The sequence below is a fragment of the Lytechinus variegatus genome, chromosome 16 (assembly GCF_018143015.1).
Source record: "Lytechinus variegatus isolate NC3 chromosome 16, Lvar_3.0, whole genome shotgun sequence".
Lineage (NCBI taxonomy): Eukaryota > Metazoa > Echinodermata > Echinoidea > Temnopleuroida > Toxopneustidae > Lytechinus > Lytechinus variegatus.
Genome location: NC_054755.1, coordinates 21,237,898 through 21,262,108, shown reverse-complemented (window position 1 = coordinate 21,262,108; position 24,211 = coordinate 21,237,898). Strand labels below are relative to the sequence as shown.

Genomic DNA, 24,211 nt, shown 5'->3' with positions numbered 1-24,211 from the left:
ATTCACTATTGGCTAAAAACATCCACCCTTAGAGGGCTGGGCTTATATTCTGAACACTTGTTTAACTATAAATTAAATCTGTTTTCTTACTGTGAGACGTAAATCTATATATATAAAAAAAAACCTAGTCTACACTGGCGTGTTCCTCATATTTACAATGCTGGCTATACATTTGGGCCCTTGTCTCGTAAATCACAAAATGAATGATTTCACCCCTCATTTCCAGGTATTCTGATAGTTTAGGTAGAATAGAGCATTCTCTGAAGCAGACTTGTTGGAGCAGTATGATAAATCATTGTTTTAATGGTTTATACCTCAGTCACATTTTCTCTACGGTGGCCATACGGTGAGTTGAGAGCAGCCGTTTTATTCATTTTTCTTCAAACCACCTATATGTAGCTACATGCATAGACCAGTTCATAGTTACTTCATGGACAATTTTGGTCAAATGACCTTTCATTTCTTTCATTGAGATAGGCATATTTCAAAGCAAGATATTACGTAAGCTTGCCTTACATAGCAGGATGAAGAAATTGAATAGAATAGCATGTACACCATTGAACAGTCTATGAAGGTTTTTTTTTTATTTCTACTTTGAATGCACATTATAGCATGTTGTACAATGAACTTGGCAAACTGTGTAATACCAGTCATTCGTCCACGCATTGTTTTTTGTGGATGTAAATGAAAAACACAATTCAAAAGAATTTATGAATAATCAAGACATCAAAGATGGTGCTTATCTCATTAAATTTTAAACCACCATGTCACTTTAGTACAAATGACCTTCCTCTGATCATGCACAGAATCTTCTGATCATGCGTAGAGTGGAACTACGAACTGGCTTATCACAAAAAATGTCATTACAGCTTTTTTTTACTCGCTATACAGCCGCTGTAGAGCAAATATGACTGAGGTATTAATGAGACGGGTTTCCCATTTGCTATGCCCTTCACTTTTAGAATGCTCTATAATTATGTTATCAGATAATGATCAACTACCAATTTATTTTTCATATCAGAATGCTTTACTTCTAAAGGTAAAATGTGTTGATTACCTTGTGATTGATTACCTTGTGATCTATTACCACTTATTTAACAATTATTTGCAGTAACATACTGAGATGTAACAAGGTTTAAAATACACCCCACTATTTCTATTGGTAAAAACCATCAGACTAACTCAAATAAATTACATGTATCATCAGCCTATAGAAGAGGAAAAAAATTATAAAAATATACCACTGCCTCTTTTTGTATGCATAGGCAGGGTTGTTAACCTTTAACATCCAACAAGGAAATAAAGTATTAGTTGAATTTGGTGAATTGAGCAAATACGGACCAATATTTTGACCAATAGTGGTTGAATTCGGCTAATACAGACCATATGTCAACAAACATTGGTCGAGTTCAGCAAACACAGACCAATATTGTTCAAATTTGACCAACTCTGACCAATATTTCAACCAACATTTGTCGAGTTTTGCCAAAGTCTATTCATGCATTAGCAAATTGAACTCCATAAACTAACTTAAAATAGGCCCGAGAGTGATATTTCCTTAAAATTTGAAACAAAGGTTGAAAGTTAAATAGCATTTTTATGTTTGCTCTGTTTGTGAACCAGTGATTATGGGCCGTTTATACTAAGAGTTGTGATATTGGAGTCAATGATGCTAATGCCAAAACATTCAGAGCTCATTTGTTGAATTGGATTAATTTATTTCTAATATCAAAATTAACATAATCCTTGATGTTATAGATTTGCGACCACAATTGGAGCACTGTCCTTTCATAAGCAAACAAAAATTTGTGATCTATTTGCATTTAATTGCAACTTAACTTTGTTTCAACACCCCATCATGCTTGATATTGGGTGCTTGATTGCTTGATGTGCAATTGATTTGTATTTGAATGATTAAAAATTTCAAGCAGTTCCCCATATGACTTTTTACATGCGCACTTAGAAGATGGATGGTGCAAAAACAAATGTTTGAAAGAAAAAAAAATTCTTGTACAGCAAAAAAAGAAGTGTTCTGAAAGGCCGCCTATTCTTATTTAGACTGTAACATGGTGCCGCCTTTTGCATGGTTAACATTGAAAATCTAATAGCTGGGTACAAATTTGTCTATTGAGGTCATATTATCTCTGCTAATAATTGAAATTTAGGTCCTTGATTACTGTTTTCAAACAAACAATTTGGCACCTACGAAAAAAAAAACTATTTTAAAAAAAAGAAGAAATAATGAAATCAAATCAACTGACATTGTGCAGTTACCTACATGTAATTAGCCAAGTTTAGGGCCTGTTCTGTATAATATAATGAAAAACGATAACAATGATGCTGATTACTCAATGAAGAATAGACTTAAACCCAATTTTAATGGCATCTGCTTCTTAGAGATCTGTATCTGGCAATTTTTCTTTATAAAATTGGCTTTATTTGGCAATGCTTTTACAGCAGTATGTTGTAAAACAAGGAGATGAGAAGGGGAGGGGGGGGGGGGGGGGGGGTAAACGATGCTAGAAAAAAAGGTTCATGAGAGTGTGGAATGAAATAATCCATTCACATTTTTTAATCACTCCGAGGTGTCATGGCCCAGTCATGACCTAGTGTCTGTCATCTTTAACAGGGTTCCCACAGAAATTTGAAAACAGAATTCTGTGACTAAATTGCTGCTTCCCATGACTTCCTTTCTGGCACGGTTTCGAAAATCAGACACATTATGATGGCCTCCACCCTCCACCTCCCCTCATGAACACCAATTATAATAGCAGAGTATGAGAGTTGCGAGGCAAACTGGAAAGCTGCGATAGCCAAGAGGTAAATGCAATTTCATGACTTTTCTATGACTTTTCACAAATTTTCCAAATTCCCTGACTTAATCCATGACAATTTTTTTCCAGGATGGTGGGAACCCTGATTAAGATTTAAGGCTCAAATCCCATATGCCACGAATATCCTATCCCAAGGCATTTATCTAACTTCGGCAAACTTGACCCAGGGGTAGAGAATTGATTCTTTGAAGGATTCATTTCTTGCATGCATTTTGCACTAAGTTTATACAAAAGGGTCAGTACAATATTACCAAGTCCATTCAAAGAACAGAGACACACATATCCACATCACAATAAAAAGATAACATTATCATTTTTATGGCGAGATGAGATTTGCAAAAGAGACTCTATTTCCTCCATCTGGGAATGCAACTCCATTTCAGTGCTTCTCCTTCCATTCAACCAGCATCTCAGATCTCTGGAAGCTGGAGCCAATCCGGTGTTGGCTACCAAGTTGTCTTAAGACGTGATCACAGGTGGAGGTCATCAAGAGCCTCAAGGACCACTCACAACCAGAACTGTTCCATTTGTCCTCGCAGAAACCTTACAGATGTATGAATTTAATCAATTCAAGAACATTCCAGTCAATTCCAGTCAAGTCCAGCAGCATCCAGTTCAGTCCTGACTTTCCCAGCGACAGCATCCAAGCCATTCTACCACAGAAGAGGGCTGGTCTGGTCACCTTTTGAGGATACGAGGTTGAATCTAGATGGATGATGATGATGGATGTAGGTGGGTTGGTAGGTGGTGTGATGATTACAGGAATGGATTGCTGGCATTACTGCTCTTTGGTGGAATAGCAGCTTGGCCGCCAAATCCGCCTCCTCCCAGCGACTGGTAGGACGGGAAAGATGGGTACCAAATTTAAGTAAAAAGAATGAGAGAGTATAACGTAAATTGTAATCCAAACGGAAAATGTATAACAAACATCGTTGGGTTGTTCAAACCTTGTATCTCAAAAATAAACAAAGCTTGATTGGAGCTCAGATAAAACTATATTTTAGGAATTAATGCAAAGGTGGCACCTTTATATTGTCTGAAGTATCCCAAATACTGTAGAGAACTCTTTCTAGGCAGCCGTTTCTTAGCTGTCCTCAACATTTTTAATTTTTAAATCTGCTGTTTTTATAGTCCAGCTCCTAAAAAAAATAAATAAAAGATTGATTTACAAAGCTGATTTTGATATTTCCACCGTGTGACATAATTTTAGTCAAATGATTTCGAAGACCTTTTCACCTTTGAATTACTATAATAATAATAATAATAATCCGCTTTTATATAGCGCTTAATCCATCGGAACGACGTTTCTAAGCGCTTTACAGATATATTATTACCCCGGTCATCGGATTCAATCAGTCATTCCCGCACACAATGTGTGCACATCCTCCACTCCCTGGGGAGTATGCTGTTAAAGTCATCTACAGTCTTTGGGTTTTCACAAAAGATAATAGTAGCTCAATTAACAAGCACCATTTCTATAAAGTTTGACTACAGTGTGAAATACAAGATACTACTTAAACCCTGATTCTAGCTTCAGTACCATTATGTATACATTCACTGAATTTCTTACCAGGTTGTAAAATAACTTTTGATTTAATTGGCAAAGTGTGAAAGACATCTTGTAAAAATGCCACAAGATTGGATTACAGTACTAATACCTTCGTCATATTTGCTCTACGGCGGCCGTACGGCGAGTCGAAAACAGTTGTTTTATTCAAAGCACCAATATTTAGCTGGTACAAAAATGTTAAAACGGCTGTTTTCGACTCGCCGTACAGCCGCCGTAGAACAAATGTGACCGAGGTGTAAGTTATCTAGGAACTATTCAACTTAAAATATCTCCGTGCCAAAAAACATCTCTAACCTTCGATAAGAAAACGGTGATCCTGACTTACCAGAAAAGGATTAGGAGCCATAGGATTCTGTTGTGGTACTGCATTGGGTGCTGCTCCCCATGCGGTCATCTGTTGCTGACCTTGCGGGGTAGGTTGCTGAGGTGCACCAAACTGTCCCATTGGTTGCTGGGGTTGGCCCATTTTATTAAACTGTAGTCCTGCCATTGCGGCCATACCAGCACCCCCAAAACTCATGCCTCCTTGAGGAGTCTGTTGCGGCTGTTGCTGAGGCTGTGATACTGGCATACCCATCCCAAACTGATTAGGCATTGCCCCTTGAGGCATGCCGCCAAAACCACCAGCCGCGGGAAACTGTCCTTGAGGAAACCCTGCCCCTACTCTTCCATTCATTTGCATATTGGCTCCAGGTGTAGGGGTTTGCTGGTTGAAGGCTCCACCTGCTCCTGCAACCATCATAGGGTTCTGTGTGGGCATTCCGGGAGCTCCAGCCGGCTGCATACCAAAGAGTCCATTTGCTTGGGCTGGAGCCCCTTGTGCTCCACCTGCTAGGAAAGGGTTGTTTGCCATAGTACTTGTTGCTGGGGTAGCACCACTTGATATAGCCATGAAGGGATTACCCTGCGGCGTTCCTGAAGGAAAGAAAAAAGAATGAAACATTCGGTTCTGACTGGGAATGGCTTACAATACTGATATTACTTTGACGCAAGTCTGCATGAGATATGACAGGTCATCAGGACGTTCATGTCACTGCTCAATCTCACCTTCCTGATAGTATTTATGGTTCAGTGAAAGTGCATATATCCTGCTAACATGTCCAAATAAATCCAGAGATAACATTAATTTGTATATCTCTAGAGAGACTATAAATGGAGGAGAAAGCAGAAGCATGAGTAGTTTCCTTGAAAGGTCCCAAACACCCTCTAGAACCACAAACATTAATCAATGTCCAGAGACACTAACCTTGTGTACCAAAACTTGCTGAGCCAAACAGTTGGCCTGAAGATGTTGACGTTGTCCCTAATGATGTGGCTGATGCGCTACCTGTTCCCGGAAATGCTTGCGGTGATGACTTAGCCATCCCTGTACCCCAATCAATTCCTGAACTTGACGAACTCTTAGGAACAGCACTACCACCACCTCCGCCACCCCAATTAATACCACCCGACGAACTACTGCCTCCGCTCCAGTTGACGGTAGTGCTTGCACTGGATGTGGCGTTGCTGTCCATTAAAGCAAATGCTGCGTATTTGTCACCACCGGAGCTTGCTGATGCTGCAGCTCCACCCGATGGCGGACTGGCATTGGCAATGGAGAGCCCTTGTAATCCTTGCACTGTGGGGTTGAGGGGTGCTGCGGAGGAGGCAACAGGAACAGGAGCAGACTGGGGAGTGAATGCCGATTCAAATGCCCCAAAGTTATTGGATGACGGTGCAGACCCTGCAGCGGGCTGAGCTGCTGGCATGAAAGCTGTAAAGAACAAAAATAAAATAAATTCAATTATCCAGAACCAACAGATTCATCATTATGACCACTCATCATTTACATATTATACAGTGCATTCAATCATACAAATTAAACTGTGAGGTCGAAAGCTACAATTACTCAAGATATTGGCTATGGAATTTGTGTAAGACCCCACCCCTCTCCTTGTATTTCTTATAATGGGTTGTTGATCATAATTTGTAAACCTCAATATGAGAACAAAAGTTTCCCAAACTACAATGTACATGTAGGAGTGACATGGATGGCCTGCAATGTACTACTTGCTATGGTATTTAATGAAACAACCCCCTTTTCGATCCATAATTACATGGAAAAAATTGAACATTATTTGTAATCCTCATTAAAGTCAAGGGTGTGGTATTCTGATAGCCATGGTCAGTTCAACCCGAGTAAAACTTTATTGTAGACCACACATTAATTGAGTTGGAGTGCCAGTTTTAAAATCATTCACCAAATAAAAGATATTTTCATTCTGCTGCAAAAGTCTTCTAAAACTCAATTGAGTCATGAAATGGAAAAAATCTGGGAATTTTTTCCATATATTAAAGAGAAATTCCAGTAGTTGCAGTAAACTCTGATTTCATGAGAAAGTCTGTAAAACAAGGCTTAACTGTCAGTATATCATCGAGGATCTAGATCTGGTACAGTTACATTAACTGAACTTTGTGAAATCTTGAAATCTACGCTGAAAATTGTTCACACCGAAGATCCCCAACACAGATAAGCGCACGTGGGACAATGTATAATTATTGCTTAGGGCGTCGGGCCCGACGCCCTACCCGATTTATGTGCTTATTTGCTGATTTCTCAGCAATTACACAATTTCTTCCAGAATTCTTTGGCACATGCGTTTTATTTATACAAACAGACACTTTGGTGGTCATTTCATTGGATTCTGTACGAACTCATTTTGATATCGTTACCAAAACTAGCATTTACCTTTAATATGCAGTAATATAATTGGCATGAATATAGAAGAAATATTATGAAACCAAACACTCCACAGAAGTGTGGTTTGAAATTCCAGTTTAGACTATGTTTAAACTTAGGTAATTATCAGAATACCACTTAAGACGTTTCCAATTCCAAGTGGGTGTTTTATAAAGCTTTAATAAGAACGACTTTAAGAACGACTGGTGATCCTTTCTTGTGGTAAATGATTTTCACCGTTATATGTTCACTGGTGATCATTTTAGCATGTAAGAAATGTTCACCAGTCGTTCTTAAAGTCACTCTTCACTTTAATACGAACAACTTTATGAAATGGCCCCCTGTTCATAAAGCTGTTTGTATTAAGATAAGAGCGATTTTAAGAACGACTGGTGATCCTTTCTTCGGGTAAATGGATACACCATTGGCGATGGTTTAGCACGTACAATGTAAGACAGGTTCACGAGTCGTTGTTACAGTCGCTCCTAAAGGAAAATAAAACCTTTGAAAAAAGATAGCATGCGTGAAAACAGAAAATTCAAAGAAACAGATCAACGAATGTTTGAGAAAAATCGGACAAGTAATGAGAAAATTATGAGCATTTGAATATTGTGATCACTATAAATGCGATGGAGATCCTCACATTGGCAATGCGACAAAGATGTGTGATGTCACTTGTGAACAACTCTCCCCATTACATATTTCACTAAAACTGCCTCTTTTATCACATCTATCAGTAGATTGTGTGTTCTTTCTATAGTGCCCTTTTTACACAGGATTTTCTTAACCCCGGACTATCGCTAACCCCGTACTATCCTTAACCCCGTACTATTTTTTTTTCCTTTTCACACATGCCAAATTGTTATTGCTAACCCCGGATAAGGAATGCTTGCTTTTTACACACGAAACTCGCTAACCCCGGACTAGTGGTTTTTGTCGATCATTCGTAGTCAAGTGCTTCACTCGTACACTTTTTACACACGCTACAATTTCCTTAACCCCGTACTATAGGTGGGGCCAAATTGCCATTTAGCCCCACCTATAGTATGGGGTTAAGCTTAGCCCACTTTCGTTTTACACATGCGATCTTAACCCCGTACTATTGCTCTTAGCACCGCAATTGGTGGGATAACCCTGCTTTTTTGCAGGGCCAAATAATCCCGTACTATAGGTGGGGTTAGCCCACTTTGCAAAAATGCTGTGTAAAACGAAAGTGGGCTAAGCTTAACCCCGTACTCCCCACCAATAGTACGGGGTTAAGGAAATTTTAGCCTGTCTAAAAAGGGTCTAGGAGAGCATGTAATACAGATTTTTAAAGAATACATCACATGTGGATAAAGAGTTTGTATCACAAGAAAAAGCAAAAAGAGACTTTTGGGGGGTATTTTATAGTCCATCAAAGGGAAAGTTGTTCACATGTGACTTCACACATCATTGTCGCATTGCCAATGGGAGGATCTCCATGGCATTAGTGATTGCAATATTCAAATGCTCATAACTTTCTCATTATTTGTCAGATTTTTCTAAAACTTTCTTTGTTCTTATTCTTTGATTTTTCTGTTTGACACAAGCCTACATGTACTTGTTCCAAAGGCTTTATTCCCCTTTAAGTTACTAACAGCTTTATGAAATGACCCTCTGGTATGAATAGTTTGCCATACTCATGCCTACATGTATACAGAAGTAAAACACTTCAATGTTTTCCACTCTATAAAACATACCCATGATTTTGACTCCCATGGGAGACTGTGGAAGCGGGTAGGGAGGAAGCAACAACAATTTTCATACCAAACCCTCTCAATACATGTCGGTATGTAGGACGGCAGTACATTGGTCAAAAGATATCAATCACAATTTTTAAGCTATTTCCTGTTATATTCCACTGCACAAATGATGGGTGTCTACATGTACATAAACAATCAAGAAACTCAATATGGCAAACAATACCTATTGAGGAATACAAGTTACATAGTGAAGAAAACAGGTATCCATACTACATGTAGCTACAGTACATCATGGACATGGCACTTCAGTGTAACTCAAGAATAATGCAGGAAGCAAGAAACATCACTTGTTCATGAAAAAGAGCTCTCTTTTCCCAGAAGAATGGCATGTATCAAGTGACAATGTGTCGATGTATGTACTATAGAGCCATTCAAACAAGGGATGTACTATACACTGTACATGTAACTTTTCTTTAAAAAAAAAGAGCAAGCTCTGAGTTAAATTTGACAGAATAAATCCTCTTGACTTGTTTCAATATTTTTATTGCAGACAAATTTGTGTTTAAAACAAATTTCTCTGAGATAATGGCTAAATCAAATAACAAGTGGAATGCCTCTGGCCGTCTCACCTGCATCACGCGGTTCACTATAGCAGCAGTGCTGACTTTGAATACTACTCTAACTCGCACAAGATGTTCAGTGATACATGGTTACTCTTATGTCCACTTTTTATGAACTAGACCAATAAACTTACAGAGATATGATGGTTATTCAACAAAAAACCCAACATGGCCAAAGTTCATTGACCTTACATGACCTTTGACCTTGATCATGTGACCTGAAGCTCGAACAGGATGTTCAGTGATACTTGATTACTCTTATGTACAAGTTTCATGAATCAGATCCATAAACTTTCAAAGTTATGATGGTAATTCAACAGATACACCCAATTCGGCCAAAGTTCATTGACCTTTGACCTTGGTCATGTGACCTGAAACGCGCACAGGATGTTCAGTGATACTTGATTACTCTAATGTCCAAGTTTAATGAACTAGACCAATAAACTTTCAAAGTTATGATGGTAATTCAACAGATACCCCCGATTCGGCCAAAGTTCATTGACCCTAAATGACCTTTGACCTTAATCATGAGACCTGAAACTTGCAAAAAATTTTCAGTGATGCTTGATTACTATTATGTCCAAGTTTCATGAATCAGATCCATAAACTTTCAAAGTTATGATGGGAATTCAACAGATATCCCCAATTCGGCCAAAGTTCATTGACCCTAAATGACCTTTGACCTTGGTCATGTGACGTGAAACTCATGCAGGATGTTCAGTGATACTTGATTAACCTTATGTCCAAGTTTCATGAACTAGGTCCATATATTTTCTAAGTTATGATGACATTTCAAAAACTTAACCTCAGGTTAAGATTTCGATGCTGATTCCTCCAACATGGTCTAAGTTCATTGACCCTAAATGACCTTTGACCTTGGTCATGTGACATGAAACTCTAATAGGATGTTCAGTAATACTTGATTAACCTTATGGCCAAGTTTTATTAACTAGGTCCATATACTTTCTAAGTTATGACATCATTTCAAAAACTTAACCTCAGGTTAAGATTTGATGTTGACGCCGCCGCCGCCGCCGTCGGAAAAGCGGCGCCTATAGTCTCACTTTGCTTCGCAGGTGAGACAAAAACTACCCGGTAAAGGTTTTACATGTACTGTTCAAATACTCATACATGTACATATAAGTCCCCCCCCCTAAAAAAAAAAAAATGAATAAAATAAAAAAATACATAAATGAAATAAATAAAATAAAATAAATGAATAAATATATAGAATGCAATAAAAAAATAAAACATATAAATGAATAAATAAAAATAAATCAATAAATAAAAACATGAAATATAAACAAATCAACTCCCCCCCCCCAAAAAAAAGGAAATGTAATAAGTTACACAAAAAAAACACTCATCATAAAACACAAACATAAAAGATTAATAGTTTTTAATTAAAAACTGAAAGTTAGAAAGAGTTCTATTTAGTAAATGAAGGAACTACAACTCATAATGGATAGGTGATAATGAAACACAGTCAGTTAATATTACATGTACATGAAGGTCTCCAGTACACTTAAACTACATGTATATCATTTTGATGATATCTTTCGACTTTCATCATAACTGAAAGCAAATGATAGGATTGCATGGATGCCACCTGGGAGGTTCATGGGGAAGAAGGCCTTCATTTATTTTTATTAAAAGAAAAATTGGACATGATGCCTCTGCACTAATAGTACAATGTGTTAAATCAAAATGCTACAATGTACACAATACAATTTTGAATTTTTAAAAATAATTTCTACATAGAATTGTAGAACCTGCAATGACCATGAATCTCTGCTAAATTTACGAAATGTGCAGTATGCCGCCACCCTCAGGAGTACATGCGATTAGCAGAATTTACATGTACATGTAGGTCTACAACAGAGAATAGGGTCAGATGTTGTTTGAAGGTTTGCATGGTGGCATGTACAATTGCTGATGTGGTTTACGGTACACCATGTGGAGTGTTATAGAAGCAGTGGATAGAAGAAGAGAGGAAGTGGATAGGCGAGAAAGTGGAGATTTGAGAATAGAGTATTCTTTCTTGAGAATAGTCCTGAAAAGGACTGTAAACCAGAAGGAATGTTGAGTGAGAACAGCTTGAGTAGTAGAGCTGATGAGGAGATGCTGGCTTGCGTCGGCGAGTAGAGATGATGAGTAGTAGAGAGACTCGACGTTTCGGACAGGTTGACTGTCCGTCTTCAGGAGTGAGTGTTCGCTCGGCGTGCGGCGGTACTTATGGCGTGCGTGCGGACGTGGGGGAAAGCTCTAGGCCGGCGGTCACGGCGGGTTGACGTCGTAGGTGGCGCTCTGTGTGTGGGTCGGCGGTTTGGCGGGAAACGAGTGGGCGTCGTATGCGGACGTGGTGAGTAGACGGCGGCGTGAGTTACGGCGGCGTGTGTGTGTGTCGGCGGTGTGTACATCAATGGTGGCGATCTGTGCGTGTTGGTCGGCGGACTCGTCGGGTGAGCTTCGGCGGGAGTGAGTGGGTGGCCTGGTGTACGGATGAGGTGTTGGGTCGTCGGCGGAGGTTGTAGCGAGGTGTCGGTGGCGGTGGTGTGTGTGTCGGCGGAGTTCCTGGTTGAGTAGGTGATGCAATCAGACTGCTGTGTTGGGTAGGAGGGCTCGGTGGAGTGACGGTGGACGGCTGGTTGTTTGTGGATTGGTTAGAAGTTTGGTGGTGACGTAGGATTGGGTGCCAGATGCTGTTGATGTGGAGGCCAGGGTCTTGAGGCACAGTGTTGTGTTGATGTATCTCAATGGCTTCCCTGACCCTTCTGGTATTCCAGTGCCGGATGTTGGTGATTAGGTGGCTCCTTTCCCATTCTATGCGGTGATTCTCTTGTTGTGCGTGCTTGACGATGGCGGATCGGTCCCAGTCGCTGCGTCGGTGGTGGGTCTTGTGTTCCTTGAGTCTGGTGTCGAAGTCTCGGCCGGTTTCCCCAATGTAGACTTTACCGCAGTCGCAGGGGATCTTGTAGACGCCTGGTTGTTTGTTGGATGGGTGCTTGTCCTTATGAGAGTGAAGGATGGAGTGTAGTTTTCGAGAGGATTGGTGTCTGACGAGGATGTTGGCAGAGTGAAGGATGCGTTGTAGTCGGTGTGAGGTCTTGCCGATGTAGGGTAGTACTATGGTGGCGACGGGCTTGGTTTCGGATGGGTTTTCGGTGCTGTCGGTGCTGGGTTGATGGTTGGGTGGTTGAGTCTTGATCCTTCTTCTGGGGTAGTGGTTGATGGTGGTGAGTGCATTGGTCACGTGCTTGAGTTCTTGATGTAAGTGTGCCTTGTCGCTGAGTTGGTGGGCTCGTCTGATGAGAGTGTTGGCGACTGATTGGTGGATGGACGGGTGGTGGTGTGAGCGGAAGTTGAGGTAGCGGTCTGTGTGGGTAGGTTTCCGGTACACCTGGTGAGATGGGAATCCAGACGGTGTCTTAGTGATGAGGACGTCTAGAAATGGAATTGAGTTGTCGCGTTGGGTCTCCATGGTGAACTTGATGCTGGGGTGCTGGTTGTTGAGGTGGTTGAGAAACTGGTGAAGGTCGGGTGTGCTGTGCGGCCAGATGACAAAGGTGTCGTCGACGTAGCGGAGCCAGAGTGAAGGAGGTTTGTCCGCAGTCTTGAGTGCTTGGTGCTCAAAGTGTTCCATGAAGATGTTAGCGATGATTGGTGAGAGAGGTGACCCCATGGCTGCTCCTTGTAGTTGTTTGTAGTAGTTGTTGCGCCATTTGAAGGAGTTGGAGTTGAGACAGGTGAGGAGGAGGTCGTGGATCTGGTCTGGTGTGAGATTGGTTCTGGATGCTAGGTCTGAGTCGGTGATCAGGCGTTGCTTGATGATGTCACATGCTTGGTCTACAGGTACGCTGGTGAAGAGGGAGACGACATCAAAGCTGACGAGTGTGTCAGACGAGCCCACCAACTCAGCGACAAGGCACACTTACATCAAGAACTCAAGCACGTGACCAATGCACTCACCACCATCAACCACTACCCCAGAAGAAGGATCAAGACTCAACCACCCAACCATCAACCCAGCACCGACAGCACCGAAAACCCATCCGAAACCAAGCCCGTCGCCACCATAGTACTACCCTACATCGGCAAGACCTCACACCGACTACAACGCATCCTTCACTCTGCCAACATCCTCGTCAGACACCAATCCTCTCGAAAACTACACTCCATCCTTCACTCTCATAAGGACAAGCACCCATCCAACAAACAACCAGGCGTCTACAAGATCCCCTGCGACTGCGGTAAAGTCTACATTGGGGAAACCGGCCGAGACTTCGACACCAGACTCAAGGAACACAAGACCCACCACCGACGCAGCGACTGGGACCGATCCGCCATCGTCAAGCACGCACAACAAGAGAATCACCGCATAGAATGGGAAAGGAGCCACCTAATCACCAACATCCGGCACTGGAATACCAGAAGGGTCAGGGAAGCCATTGAGATACATCAACACAACACTGTGCCTCAAGACCCTGGCCTCCACATCAACAGCATCTGGCACCCAATCCTACGTCACCACCAAACTTCTAACCAATCCACAAACAACCAGCCGTCCACCGTCACTCCACCGAGCCCTCCTACCCAACACAGCAGTCTGATTGCATCACCTACTCAACCAGGAACTCCGCCGACACACACACCACCGCCACCGACACCTCGCTACAACCTCCGCCGACGACCCAACACCTCATCCGTACACCAGGCCACCCACTCACTCCCGCCGAAGCTCACCCGACGAGTCCGCCGACCAACACGCACAGATCGCCACCATTGATGTACACACCGCCGACACACACACACGCCGCCGTAACTCACGCCGCCGTCTACTCACCACGTCCGCATACGACGCCCACTCGGTTCCCGCCAAACCGCCGACCCACACACAGAGCGCCACCTACGACGTCAACCCGCCGTGACCGCCGGCCTAGAGCTTTCCCCCACGTCCGCACGCACGCCATAAGTACCGCCGCACGCCGAGCGAACACTCACTCCTGAAGACGGACAGTCAACCTGTCCGAAACGTCGAGTCTCTCTACTACTCATCATCTCTACTTGCCGACGCAAGCCAGCATCTCCTCATCAGCTCTACTACTCAAGCTGTTCTCACTCAACATTCCTTCTGGTTTACAGTCCTTTTCAGGACTATTCTCAAGAAAGAATACTCTATTCTCAAATCTCCACTTTCTCGCCTATCCACTTCCTCTCTTCTTCTATCCACTGCTTCTATAACACTCCACATGGTGTACCGTAAACCACATCAGCAATTGTACATGCCACCATGCAAACCTTCAAACAACATCTGACTCAGCTCTACGGGGAGCCTACTCAACGCACCGCCAGGCAACTTCAGCGCGACTTAGTCAAATCAGCCAAGCTTACCAACCACCTCACCTTCCTCAAACGCTGCCGCGACTCCGACATCATACCGCCAGGACTCCAACTCAAATCTTCCGTCGACACCCCGAAAGCCAAACGCATCCTGCACCAAGCCAGCTTAGACCTCACTCGCGAACGCATCGCACGCACCCGACACCAACTCCACGATCTAAACTCAAGCATCACTTCTACTCAAACTCAACTTAGCCGACGACTCAAACCAGACGATCTAGATAAAGTTCAGGCATTCAACGACTACACATCTCGCAAAACCTTCCAGTCCACCAAGCTCAAGCAAATCAACAAGTTCGACCGACTCTACTCCCGCAAGCCTACGCAAGCCAACCAACAACCTTCGACCGAAGCAACCAAGGATACCGTAATCAACCTTAGCCGACACCAACTTACCCAAGCCGAACACAAAGTACTCTCTCTCGGACTCAACTTCGCCGTAGCTCCTAAGAAGATCCCTTTCTCCGACATCGTACAGCAAGTCGAACCCAAGCTCCGCTTTCTCTCCAAAGAGGCCGCCAACGCAATTAGACTCAAGGTAACCAATGCCCTCTCCGACGCCAAGCCACCTAAACAGAACCTATCCAAAGACGAACGCTCTGCTATCCAGGACCTCCGACGTAACCAAGCCATTCACATCCTTCAGGCTGACAAGGGCAACGCCACCGTTATCATGGACCAAGACGCATACGATGACAAGATCGAAGAGATTCTCCAAGACAAGGACACCTACTCCAAACTCAACAGAGACCCAACTCAGGCCAACGAAAGGAAAATCAACCAACAACTGCTGACCCTACACCGATCCGATGCACTACCCAAGGCACTCTACTTCCAACTCAGATCGTCTTCAGCCAAGTCACCTATCTTATTCGGACAACCCAAGATACACAAGCCTAACACTCCTCTCCGCCCTATCATCTCCACTCGTGGGTCACCCTGCTACAACACAGCACGCCATCTGGCCAACATCCTCCAACCACTCGTAGGCCAGACCCAGCACCATGTCACCAACTCCAAGCACTTCATAGACGTCGTCTCCAAAACCAAGATCCGGCCCTCCGACACACTCGTCAGCTTTGATGTCGTCTCCCTCTTCACCAGCGTACCTGTAGACCAAGCATGTGACATCATCAAGCAACGCCTGATCACCGACTCAGACCTAGCATCCAGAACCAATCTCACACCAGACCAGATCCACGACCTCCTCCTCACCTGTCTCAACTCCAACTCCTTCAAATGGCGCAACAACTACTACAAACAACTACAAGGAGCAGCCATGGGGTCACCTCTCTCACCAATCATCGCTAACATCTTCATGGAACACTTTGAGCACCAAGCACTCAAGACTGCGGACAAACCTCCTTCACTCTGGCTCCGCTACGTCGACGACACCTTTGTCATCTGGCCGCACAGCACACCCGACCTTCACCAGTTTCTCAACCACCTCAACAACCAGCACCCCAGCATCAAGTTCACCATGGAGACCCAACGCGACAACTCAATTCCATTTCTAGACGTCCTCATCACTAAGACACCGTCTGGATTCCCATCTCACCAGGTGTACCGGAAACCTACCCACACAGACCGCTACCTCAACTTCCGCTCACACCACCACCCGTCCATCCACCAATCAGTCGCCAACACTCTCATCAGACGAGCCCACCAACTCAGCGACAAGGCACACTTACATCAAGAACTCAAGCACGTGACCAATGCACTCACCACCATCAACCACTACCCCAGAAGAAGGATCAAGACTCAACCACCCAACCATCAACCCAGCACCGACAGCACCGAAAACCCATCCGAAACCAAGCCCGTCGCCACCATAGTACTACCCTACATCGGCAAGACCTCACACCGACTACAACGCATCCTTCACTCTGCCAACATCCTCGTCAGACACCAATCCTCTCGAAAACTACACTCCATCCTTCACTCTCATAAGGACAAGCACCCATCCAACAAACAACCAGGCGTCTACAAGATCCCCTGCGACTGCGGTAAAGTCTACATTGGGGAAACCGGCCGAGACTTCGACACCAGACTCAAGGAACACAAGACCCACCACCGACGCAGCGACTGGGACCGATCCGCCATCGTCAAGCACGCACAACAAGAGAATCACCGCATAGAATGGGAAAGGAGCCACCTAATCACCAACATCCGGCACTGGAATACCAGAAGGGTCAGGGAAGCCATTGAGATACATCAACACAACACTGTGCCTCAAGACCCTGGCCTCCACATCAACAGCATCTGGCACCCAATCCTACGTCACCACCAAACTTCTAACCAATCCACAAACAACCAGCCGTCCACCGTCACTCCACCGAGCCCTCCTACCCAACACAGCAGTCTGATTGCATCACCTACTCAACCAGGAACTCCGCCGACACACACACCACCGCCACCGACACCTCGCTACAACCTCCGCCGACGACCCAACACCTCATCCGTACACCAGGCCACCCACTCACTCCCGCCGAAGCTCACCCGACGAGTCCGCCGACCAACACGCACAGATCGCCACCATTGATGTACACACCGCCGACACACACACACGCCGCCGTAACTCACGCCGCCGTCTACTCACCACGTCCGCATACGACGCCCACTCGTTTCCCGCCAAACCGCCGACCCACACACAGAGCGCCACCTACGACGTCAACCCGCCGTGACCGCCGGCCTAGAGCTTTCCCCCACGTCCGCACGCACGCCATAAGTACCGCCGCACGCCGAGCGAACACTCACTCCTGAAGACGGACAGTCAACCTGTCCGAAACGTCGAGTCTCTCTACTACTCATCATCTCTACTCGCCGACGCAAGCCAGCATCTCCTCATCAGCTCTACTACTCAAGCTGTTCTCACTCAACATTCCTTCTGGTTTACAGTCCTTTTCAGGACTATTCTCAAGAAAGAATACTCTATTCTCAAATCTCCACTTTCTCGCCTATCCACTTCCTCTCTTCTTCTATCCACTGCTTCTATAACACTCCACATGGTGTACCGTAAACCACATCAGCAAGAGAATAGGGTATATACATTTCCTGCAAACTCTCAAAGCATTCGCAAACAAATACAGTGGACATTACAGCTGTCACTTTGGATGAAATCATATTAATACATCAGATTGAAGCCACTCTAAACTAATTCCCTTCTTAAAATATTGAAATGTATATACATGTACATGTATTTGTATGAATGCATCCGTGGACTTGACATGCATAAAGTCCATGATAAAAGCCACAGAATACATACATTGTACATGTGTGTTTTCAGTTTACATTGACATAGTTACAATGTACATGTACAGTATTATAAGTCAAACAGTTAAATCCTAAAGCTAAACACATCATTGCAATCCAATTGATGAGTACACTGTAGGTGTCAATGTCACACCTACATGTACATGTAATGTCAGGTTTTAGTATGTGATTAAGGCAGGATAGTGATAAAAAAAGTTATATACATTTTTCTTTTTAATTCGTTTTAAACACAAGTGTTTGAAATTCAATTTTAAAACAAAACATTGCTTCAATGTGGCAACCCTGGATCTAGATTCAACAAGTCAGTAGAACTACTAGGCTATGGTACAGACTACAGCAATTGTGTGAGACTACAAAGATGTAATTTGCTATGTACACTGTACAGTACATGGCACAAAAATGCTTAGTACATGTACAGTGATGATGATGATAGTTTCTTGTGTAGCGCCGGTATCCGCCTCTGTTGGGTGCTAAAGGTGTGAAATTGTGCTACAGCGTGCATTACATATATGTATAAATAATGAAAATATTAAGAAACAAACCAAATAGAGGGTTAACATGGTTTTAGTTTGGATGGTGCACTCCTAATATTAAGGGTTAGACACGCTCAAGCTTACTCACGATCATTCTGTTGGGTAGTTTGAGGGGAAAGGAATAAGTCTGCAAGGTCTCCAGAACCACCCGACGTCTCAAAGCTTTCTTTCTTGGGATTATTTTCTGGAAAGGCTGCATGCAAGTTTGGAGATACATGTACATGTATAAAAGGGTAAGGAAGCACAAGGGGCTCAGAAAATTTAGGGGACATGTTCACATGTCCCCTAAATTGTGGTGACTGAAGTTTAATACATTTGAACAATGCCGAGTCGTGGTTGTTATGTTCATGAACATAGAGTGTGCCAGTACATGTATTTGTACATACTTAATGTAGATACATACATGTAGGCTTGAACCACATACAGTACATGAAGAAAAGAGTAGTTTCAGGTGACATCATAATTCATGGAGGGCATAAAAGTGGGAAACCAGTGCATTTATTAGACCATGAAAAACAATGATTTGTCATGGTTTAATGCACAGGTTTTTAAAGTTTGTCCTCCAACATCTCTGTTTCTGGGAATGCCCTTTAGGGCGATTCCATGATTACTCACGTTTGAAGGAACGTTTGAGGCGGTGCTGCACTATCCCGAGTTTGCTCAATCTCAAGATTTTAGACCGATCGGCCCTTTTCGCGATTTATCTCAAGATTCAAGAAACGCGATCTCCACCATCACAAGAGCAATTCCTGCACGAGCGAGGCATCGATGCATTATGGTCTGACGCTGTGAATAAATAATCTCGAGTGCCTCTGCACCTACGAATTAGCGTGATAATTCAAAATGTTTTTAAACATTAAAAACCTACAAATTAGCGTGATAATTCGTAAAATAGCACGCTATTTTGCAAATAATCCCAAGTTGACTTGGGATTGCATCTCAAGATTAATCCTACGAACTAGCGCAATAATTGCGTCTCCATTGCAAAAAATCTTGAGATTGTTCAGATCAGGATAATTTGCCGGATCAAAAAGAGCGCGCTAATTTGAAAACTTGGGATGGTGCAGACGGCCCTTTGGTGATTTTTAAGATCAGTGTTGACACCAACACCAACGCCAACACCTGACTTGAAATCACTCATTGTGCTCCAAGAGCTCTAAATATTCACATGCATAATAAACACAAACATCATTCTTTTGAGCAAGTCAAGCTTTGATACATTTTTAAGAAATAAGTTTCTATTTTGATATTGTTGTACAGTTTGTGCCAAAATGTGTTAGTTTATCTAATGTTACATTTATTGGATAGCGCAATAAAAAATGCCAAGAGGGTAAATTTCAATAGGTGTCCTATTTTGAGGTATTTAATTTAAAATGTGTTTGTGTGGGACAACGGTGGTAAAAACATTGTTGGTGAAAGTTATGTATTTGGAGAGCAATAGATTTTTAATACACAAGAAACAGTAAAATATGGCTATCAGTAATCAGGCATAATTTTGCTTGGTCATTTCACCTTTTATAATACACTTGTACATGTAGGTACGTGCATCATTGTTTAACTAGACCCATTTTAATAGTGGTGGTAGCTATTTCACGGCATTATAAAGTTTTTTTTTCAGGCCAAGTTATAATTGTTTTAGAGTCAAAGGTTAAGGAACATCAATGCAATAACAATCTGACATTAGCAAATCTTTGAAGAAAACAAAATATTTATCAAATATATTAAAAAGAATGTTTAATGGATTAAAAGTATGCATATAAAACAAGAAAAAAGATGGAAATGAACACAAGTGCAATTCCTGTTTGCAAGGAATTAGTTTTGAAATACTTTTCATTTGAAATTAGTGGTGGACGGAAGCAGTATTTTTCATGAGTGGTGGTCAGAAATCTTCTATGCCAGTTCGGCCCGACCACGGCTGACCACTGTAGCTATATACATGTATGTATAACACTGGTATACATAATGTCATATGGAAACGATTTTCTCTTTTTGGATTTTCAGAATAATGTACATTGCAGATGATTTTATCATTAGGAAAAATAATGATGCTACAGCGTGTAGAATTTGTAACTCTTTCTTTTTGTTTTGTCATTCTGGGGCTCTGCAACAAAAAAATGGAAAATAAAATAAAACAATCTGAATTATGGTAATAATAATAAATACTGTTCTCAAACTGAAAATTGTAATTTTGCAAAAAAGGTGCTCTTGTGCAGTTAACGGTTAGACACGCTCAACTTTTACTCACAATCATTTTCTTGGATGGTTTGAGGGGAAAAAACTACATGCAAGTCTGCAAGTAGGTCCCCGGGAGTACTCGATGTGTCAATGTTTTCTTTTTGATCATCTGACACTTTAATAGAGGGATGCATGCAAGTGTTGGAGACATAGAATTACGTGTAGCATTAATGCGTTTTAGTATCAATTCTCATATTTCATTGAGAGATACTTTATGTATTTTGTAATGAAATATAACTCTTCATCAAAGCAAAGTAGTCTACTGATTATCTATAGTACTGTATATCACACAAAATGGTATGAAATTGCTTCAGAGAATACTCATTCAAGACATCATGGGTACATTGTACATGACAGGAACTTTCACTATCAAAATTGACAATTTTTTAGGTATATTTTTCTTTTTGCTCACAGGGTATTGGGCCTTTTATCAATGCAATATAAACCTGCCCTTTGGTCGGCATGATTTGCTAGTGTGATATCACAGCATACTGCATGATTGCTCGAAATTTGACAATTATCCCATATGATTATGTACAAAACTTGCTGTGCAATATCGTGCTGTATTTGCACGGTCTAATGATGATCATTAAAGATGATGATATTGATTAGGATAAAAAAAAAGAATCCACTCATTAGGGCAAATATTGCACTCATCTACAATTCATGCATTATTCTTTAACCCTACATGTATCTAGGGCGGGGTATTTTGGGAGTTCATATGGCCGGGGAGGGGGGGGGGGCTCCCAGGCCCCCCTTAAGATCTTGGCCGTCGACCGGGCGATCGCGCTAAAAATTGGCATGCGGGTTGCCTGGGACATAATCTACAAGATTGTATAGTGATTTATTTCATGCAAATCGCTATTAAGTGATTATGCTAATTTATGCGTAATTAGTATGAGAAATCATACTTTTTCCTCTAACTCCCTAAATAATGCTCCAAATGTACTAATTTTTGGTATAGAAACTCTTTGTGGTGTTCTTAGCAAGTGTACATAAAAAAATTGCGATATCAAATCTTTTTCTTATTTATATTGTTTTTCGCAATTTCTTATGTATTTCTTTGGGTTTTTTTACCTTTTGTTTTCCATTGTTTTTTCAATGAAATTCGTTGGGGACTCTTCTGTGGTCATAAAAAGCATAAAATAAATACATTTAGACCACCAAAACTAAAAATAATCATGCATTTATGAATTTTGGTTGAAAACACAATTTGCATTGACTTTGTACACGAAATCACGTTTTTGAGCAATTTTTGGTCTGACCTGCACTTACATAATGTTGCGTAATTTCGGAACCACCTACCCGGGTAATGCAAAATTGGTCTCAAAATTTGCGCAAGACTTGAAAGTAAAAAGTCAGTTAGCGGCGCATTAAAAAAATTTCGCGCTGCGAAAATATCGTGCGATTCGTTCGGAATATATGTATCTGGTACCCAATATACAGTTAAATGTACTGTTGTACATAAAATCAAATTCCAAAGGAATGTTATTCCCATTTGTATCAAATTAAAGGCATGTGAAGGTCACAAGAATAAAAAGGATACAGGTATACACATGATGGGCTATTTATACATTCACATATTTCCTGTTTATAATGTAGCAGGAAAATTGTTTACCTCCCGGTGTGACATGCTGTAATAAATACATTTTATCATTACCCACAGACGGTTTAACCTCTTTGCTAAGTACCTTTACATGTATGAACACCATTAAGGCCAAAAAGTAATTGAAGAAGCCATGAAACCTTACATCCTCATGTTTTATATTCAATTTTGTTTTCCGCTTTCTGGCTTATTATTTATTGTCATTTCTACAGGCACATACATGTATACAGATACATGTAGGACAAAAAGGCAAGTCCAAGATAAGGTCCTCCTCGAAGACAAAATATCATCTTTATTTTTTTAAGTAATCTTTAGTGGGGGGGGAACGTTGAATTTCAAACTTCCATTAAGAAGAATTTGATGGTATTTTGTCTTATTTCCAGTAGGCTTTTTAAACCCATTTGTCTCATATCCGCTTGGTCTCACACCAAATATTTGGTTAAATAAACAGTTTATTTATGTCCAACTTTTTCATTTGACAAAGTGAAAAATAATAAGTTGGCAAAAAGGATATCGGACCAACCAGGAATTATACCACAGTCACATTTGCTGTACGGCGGCCGTACGGCGAGTCAAAAACTACCGTTTTATTATTTTTTATTTAAACCACCTACATGTACATGTATGTACATTGTAGCTGGAACAAAAACTGTTAAAACGGCTGTTTTCGACTCGCCGTACGGCCGTCATAGGGCACATGTGACGGAGGTACATGTGTATAAAACTAAATGCAAAGCTGATTAAGAGGGTATTAGATAATTAGACCCAGTGCAATACATGTATGCATGGACAGTAAATGGGTTCAGCCCATAAGACTTTCTCAGAAGTAGATCACATGCTTGTATGTAGACCCGGTGAATATAAACTATCAATACTGCCCCCCCCACAAAAAAATTCATTGTTCAGCATTTTTATAGTAAAACGTGATCTTGGGCTTTTATTTCAACGGTACAATTTTGTGAAAGATGCAAATGCAGAGAGGATGGCATATTCAAACATTGGCAAAAGAAAGTTTGCCGAACCTGTAATTGCAGGCAGGATTCAGAAGTGTTGAATAACTGAAGTGCACTCTAAAAGGGAAAGAGGACCTTTAATTTCTGGCTGGACTAGTACGCCTTCCTTCCCTTTTCCACTTCTTTTACTTTCACTTCCTACATACATGTTTAAATCCATTTCCTCGCTTCCACTTAATTAGCATACAGCATGCATGCATCAGAACCTCCCTGAGCAGGTTCTGAAAATTATTACAAAAGCAATTCCATAATAAACTACATGTAGACATAACAAAGTCGAAGAACCTATCTGCAAATAGTAATGACAATATTTTGTATGTGCGTACATGTATCTCAAGAATGTGGAAAAATCATGTGTATGGTACATGTAGAAGTGCAAACTATCATCTGCGGATCCCCCTAGTTTGCTTGGTATACATATACAGTGGTGCTAAAAAGTTAGTGAACCTCGCCAGAAAATGAACATACCTGTATTCAAAAGTATTCAAGTTCTGCTATGTTTTAGATATTTAATTGTGAAGTCAGGTGATAAAATATTACATTCAATAAAGTTTGTTTCTTTGGACTTGCCCGACATTGTAGTGTTGTTGTCTACAATCAACACTTGGCATGAAGGAGTGCATTTCGTGTGTGTGTGTGTGTTGGGGGGGGGTTCAATAACTCTCTAGTACCACATGTATCATC

At 41.7% G+C, this 24,211-nt stretch overlaps 2 protein-coding genes across 4 annotated transcripts in view; one reads left to right on the top strand and one right to left on the bottom strand.

Annotated features, from left to right (window-relative positions):
* Window positions 1-1,080: 1,080 nt before the first annotated feature.
* LOC121429432 (arf-GAP domain and FG repeat-containing protein 1-like) overlaps window positions 1,081-24,211 on the bottom strand; it is a 31,584-nt gene continuing 8,453 nt past the window's right edge. For 2 of the 3 annotated variants that reach the window (XM_041626421.1, XM_041626420.1), the window contains exons 6-9: window positions 18,762-18,866; window positions 5,651-6,157; window positions 4,730-5,319; window positions 1,081-3,668 (exon numbers count right to left, since the gene is read on the bottom strand). In XM_041626421.1, coding sequence (XP_041482355.1) covers window positions 3,591-3,668; window positions 4,730-5,319; window positions 5,651-6,157; window positions 18,762-18,866 — 1,280 coding nt within the window. In that variant the 3' untranslated portion in view covers window positions 1,081-3,590. The remainder of the gene's footprint in view (window positions 3,669-4,729; window positions 5,320-5,650; window positions 6,158-18,761; window positions 18,867-24,211) is intronic. The other variant, XM_041626422.1, reaches the window with a different exon arrangement.
* Window positions 14,708-17,496, top strand: LOC121429431. The gene has a single exon (XM_041626419.1). The coding sequence runs from the start codon at window positions 14,758-14,760 to the stop codon at window positions 17,407-17,409; it is 2,652 nt and encodes an 883-aa protein (XP_041482353.1). The 5' UTR covers window positions 14,708-14,757; the 3' UTR covers window positions 17,410-17,496.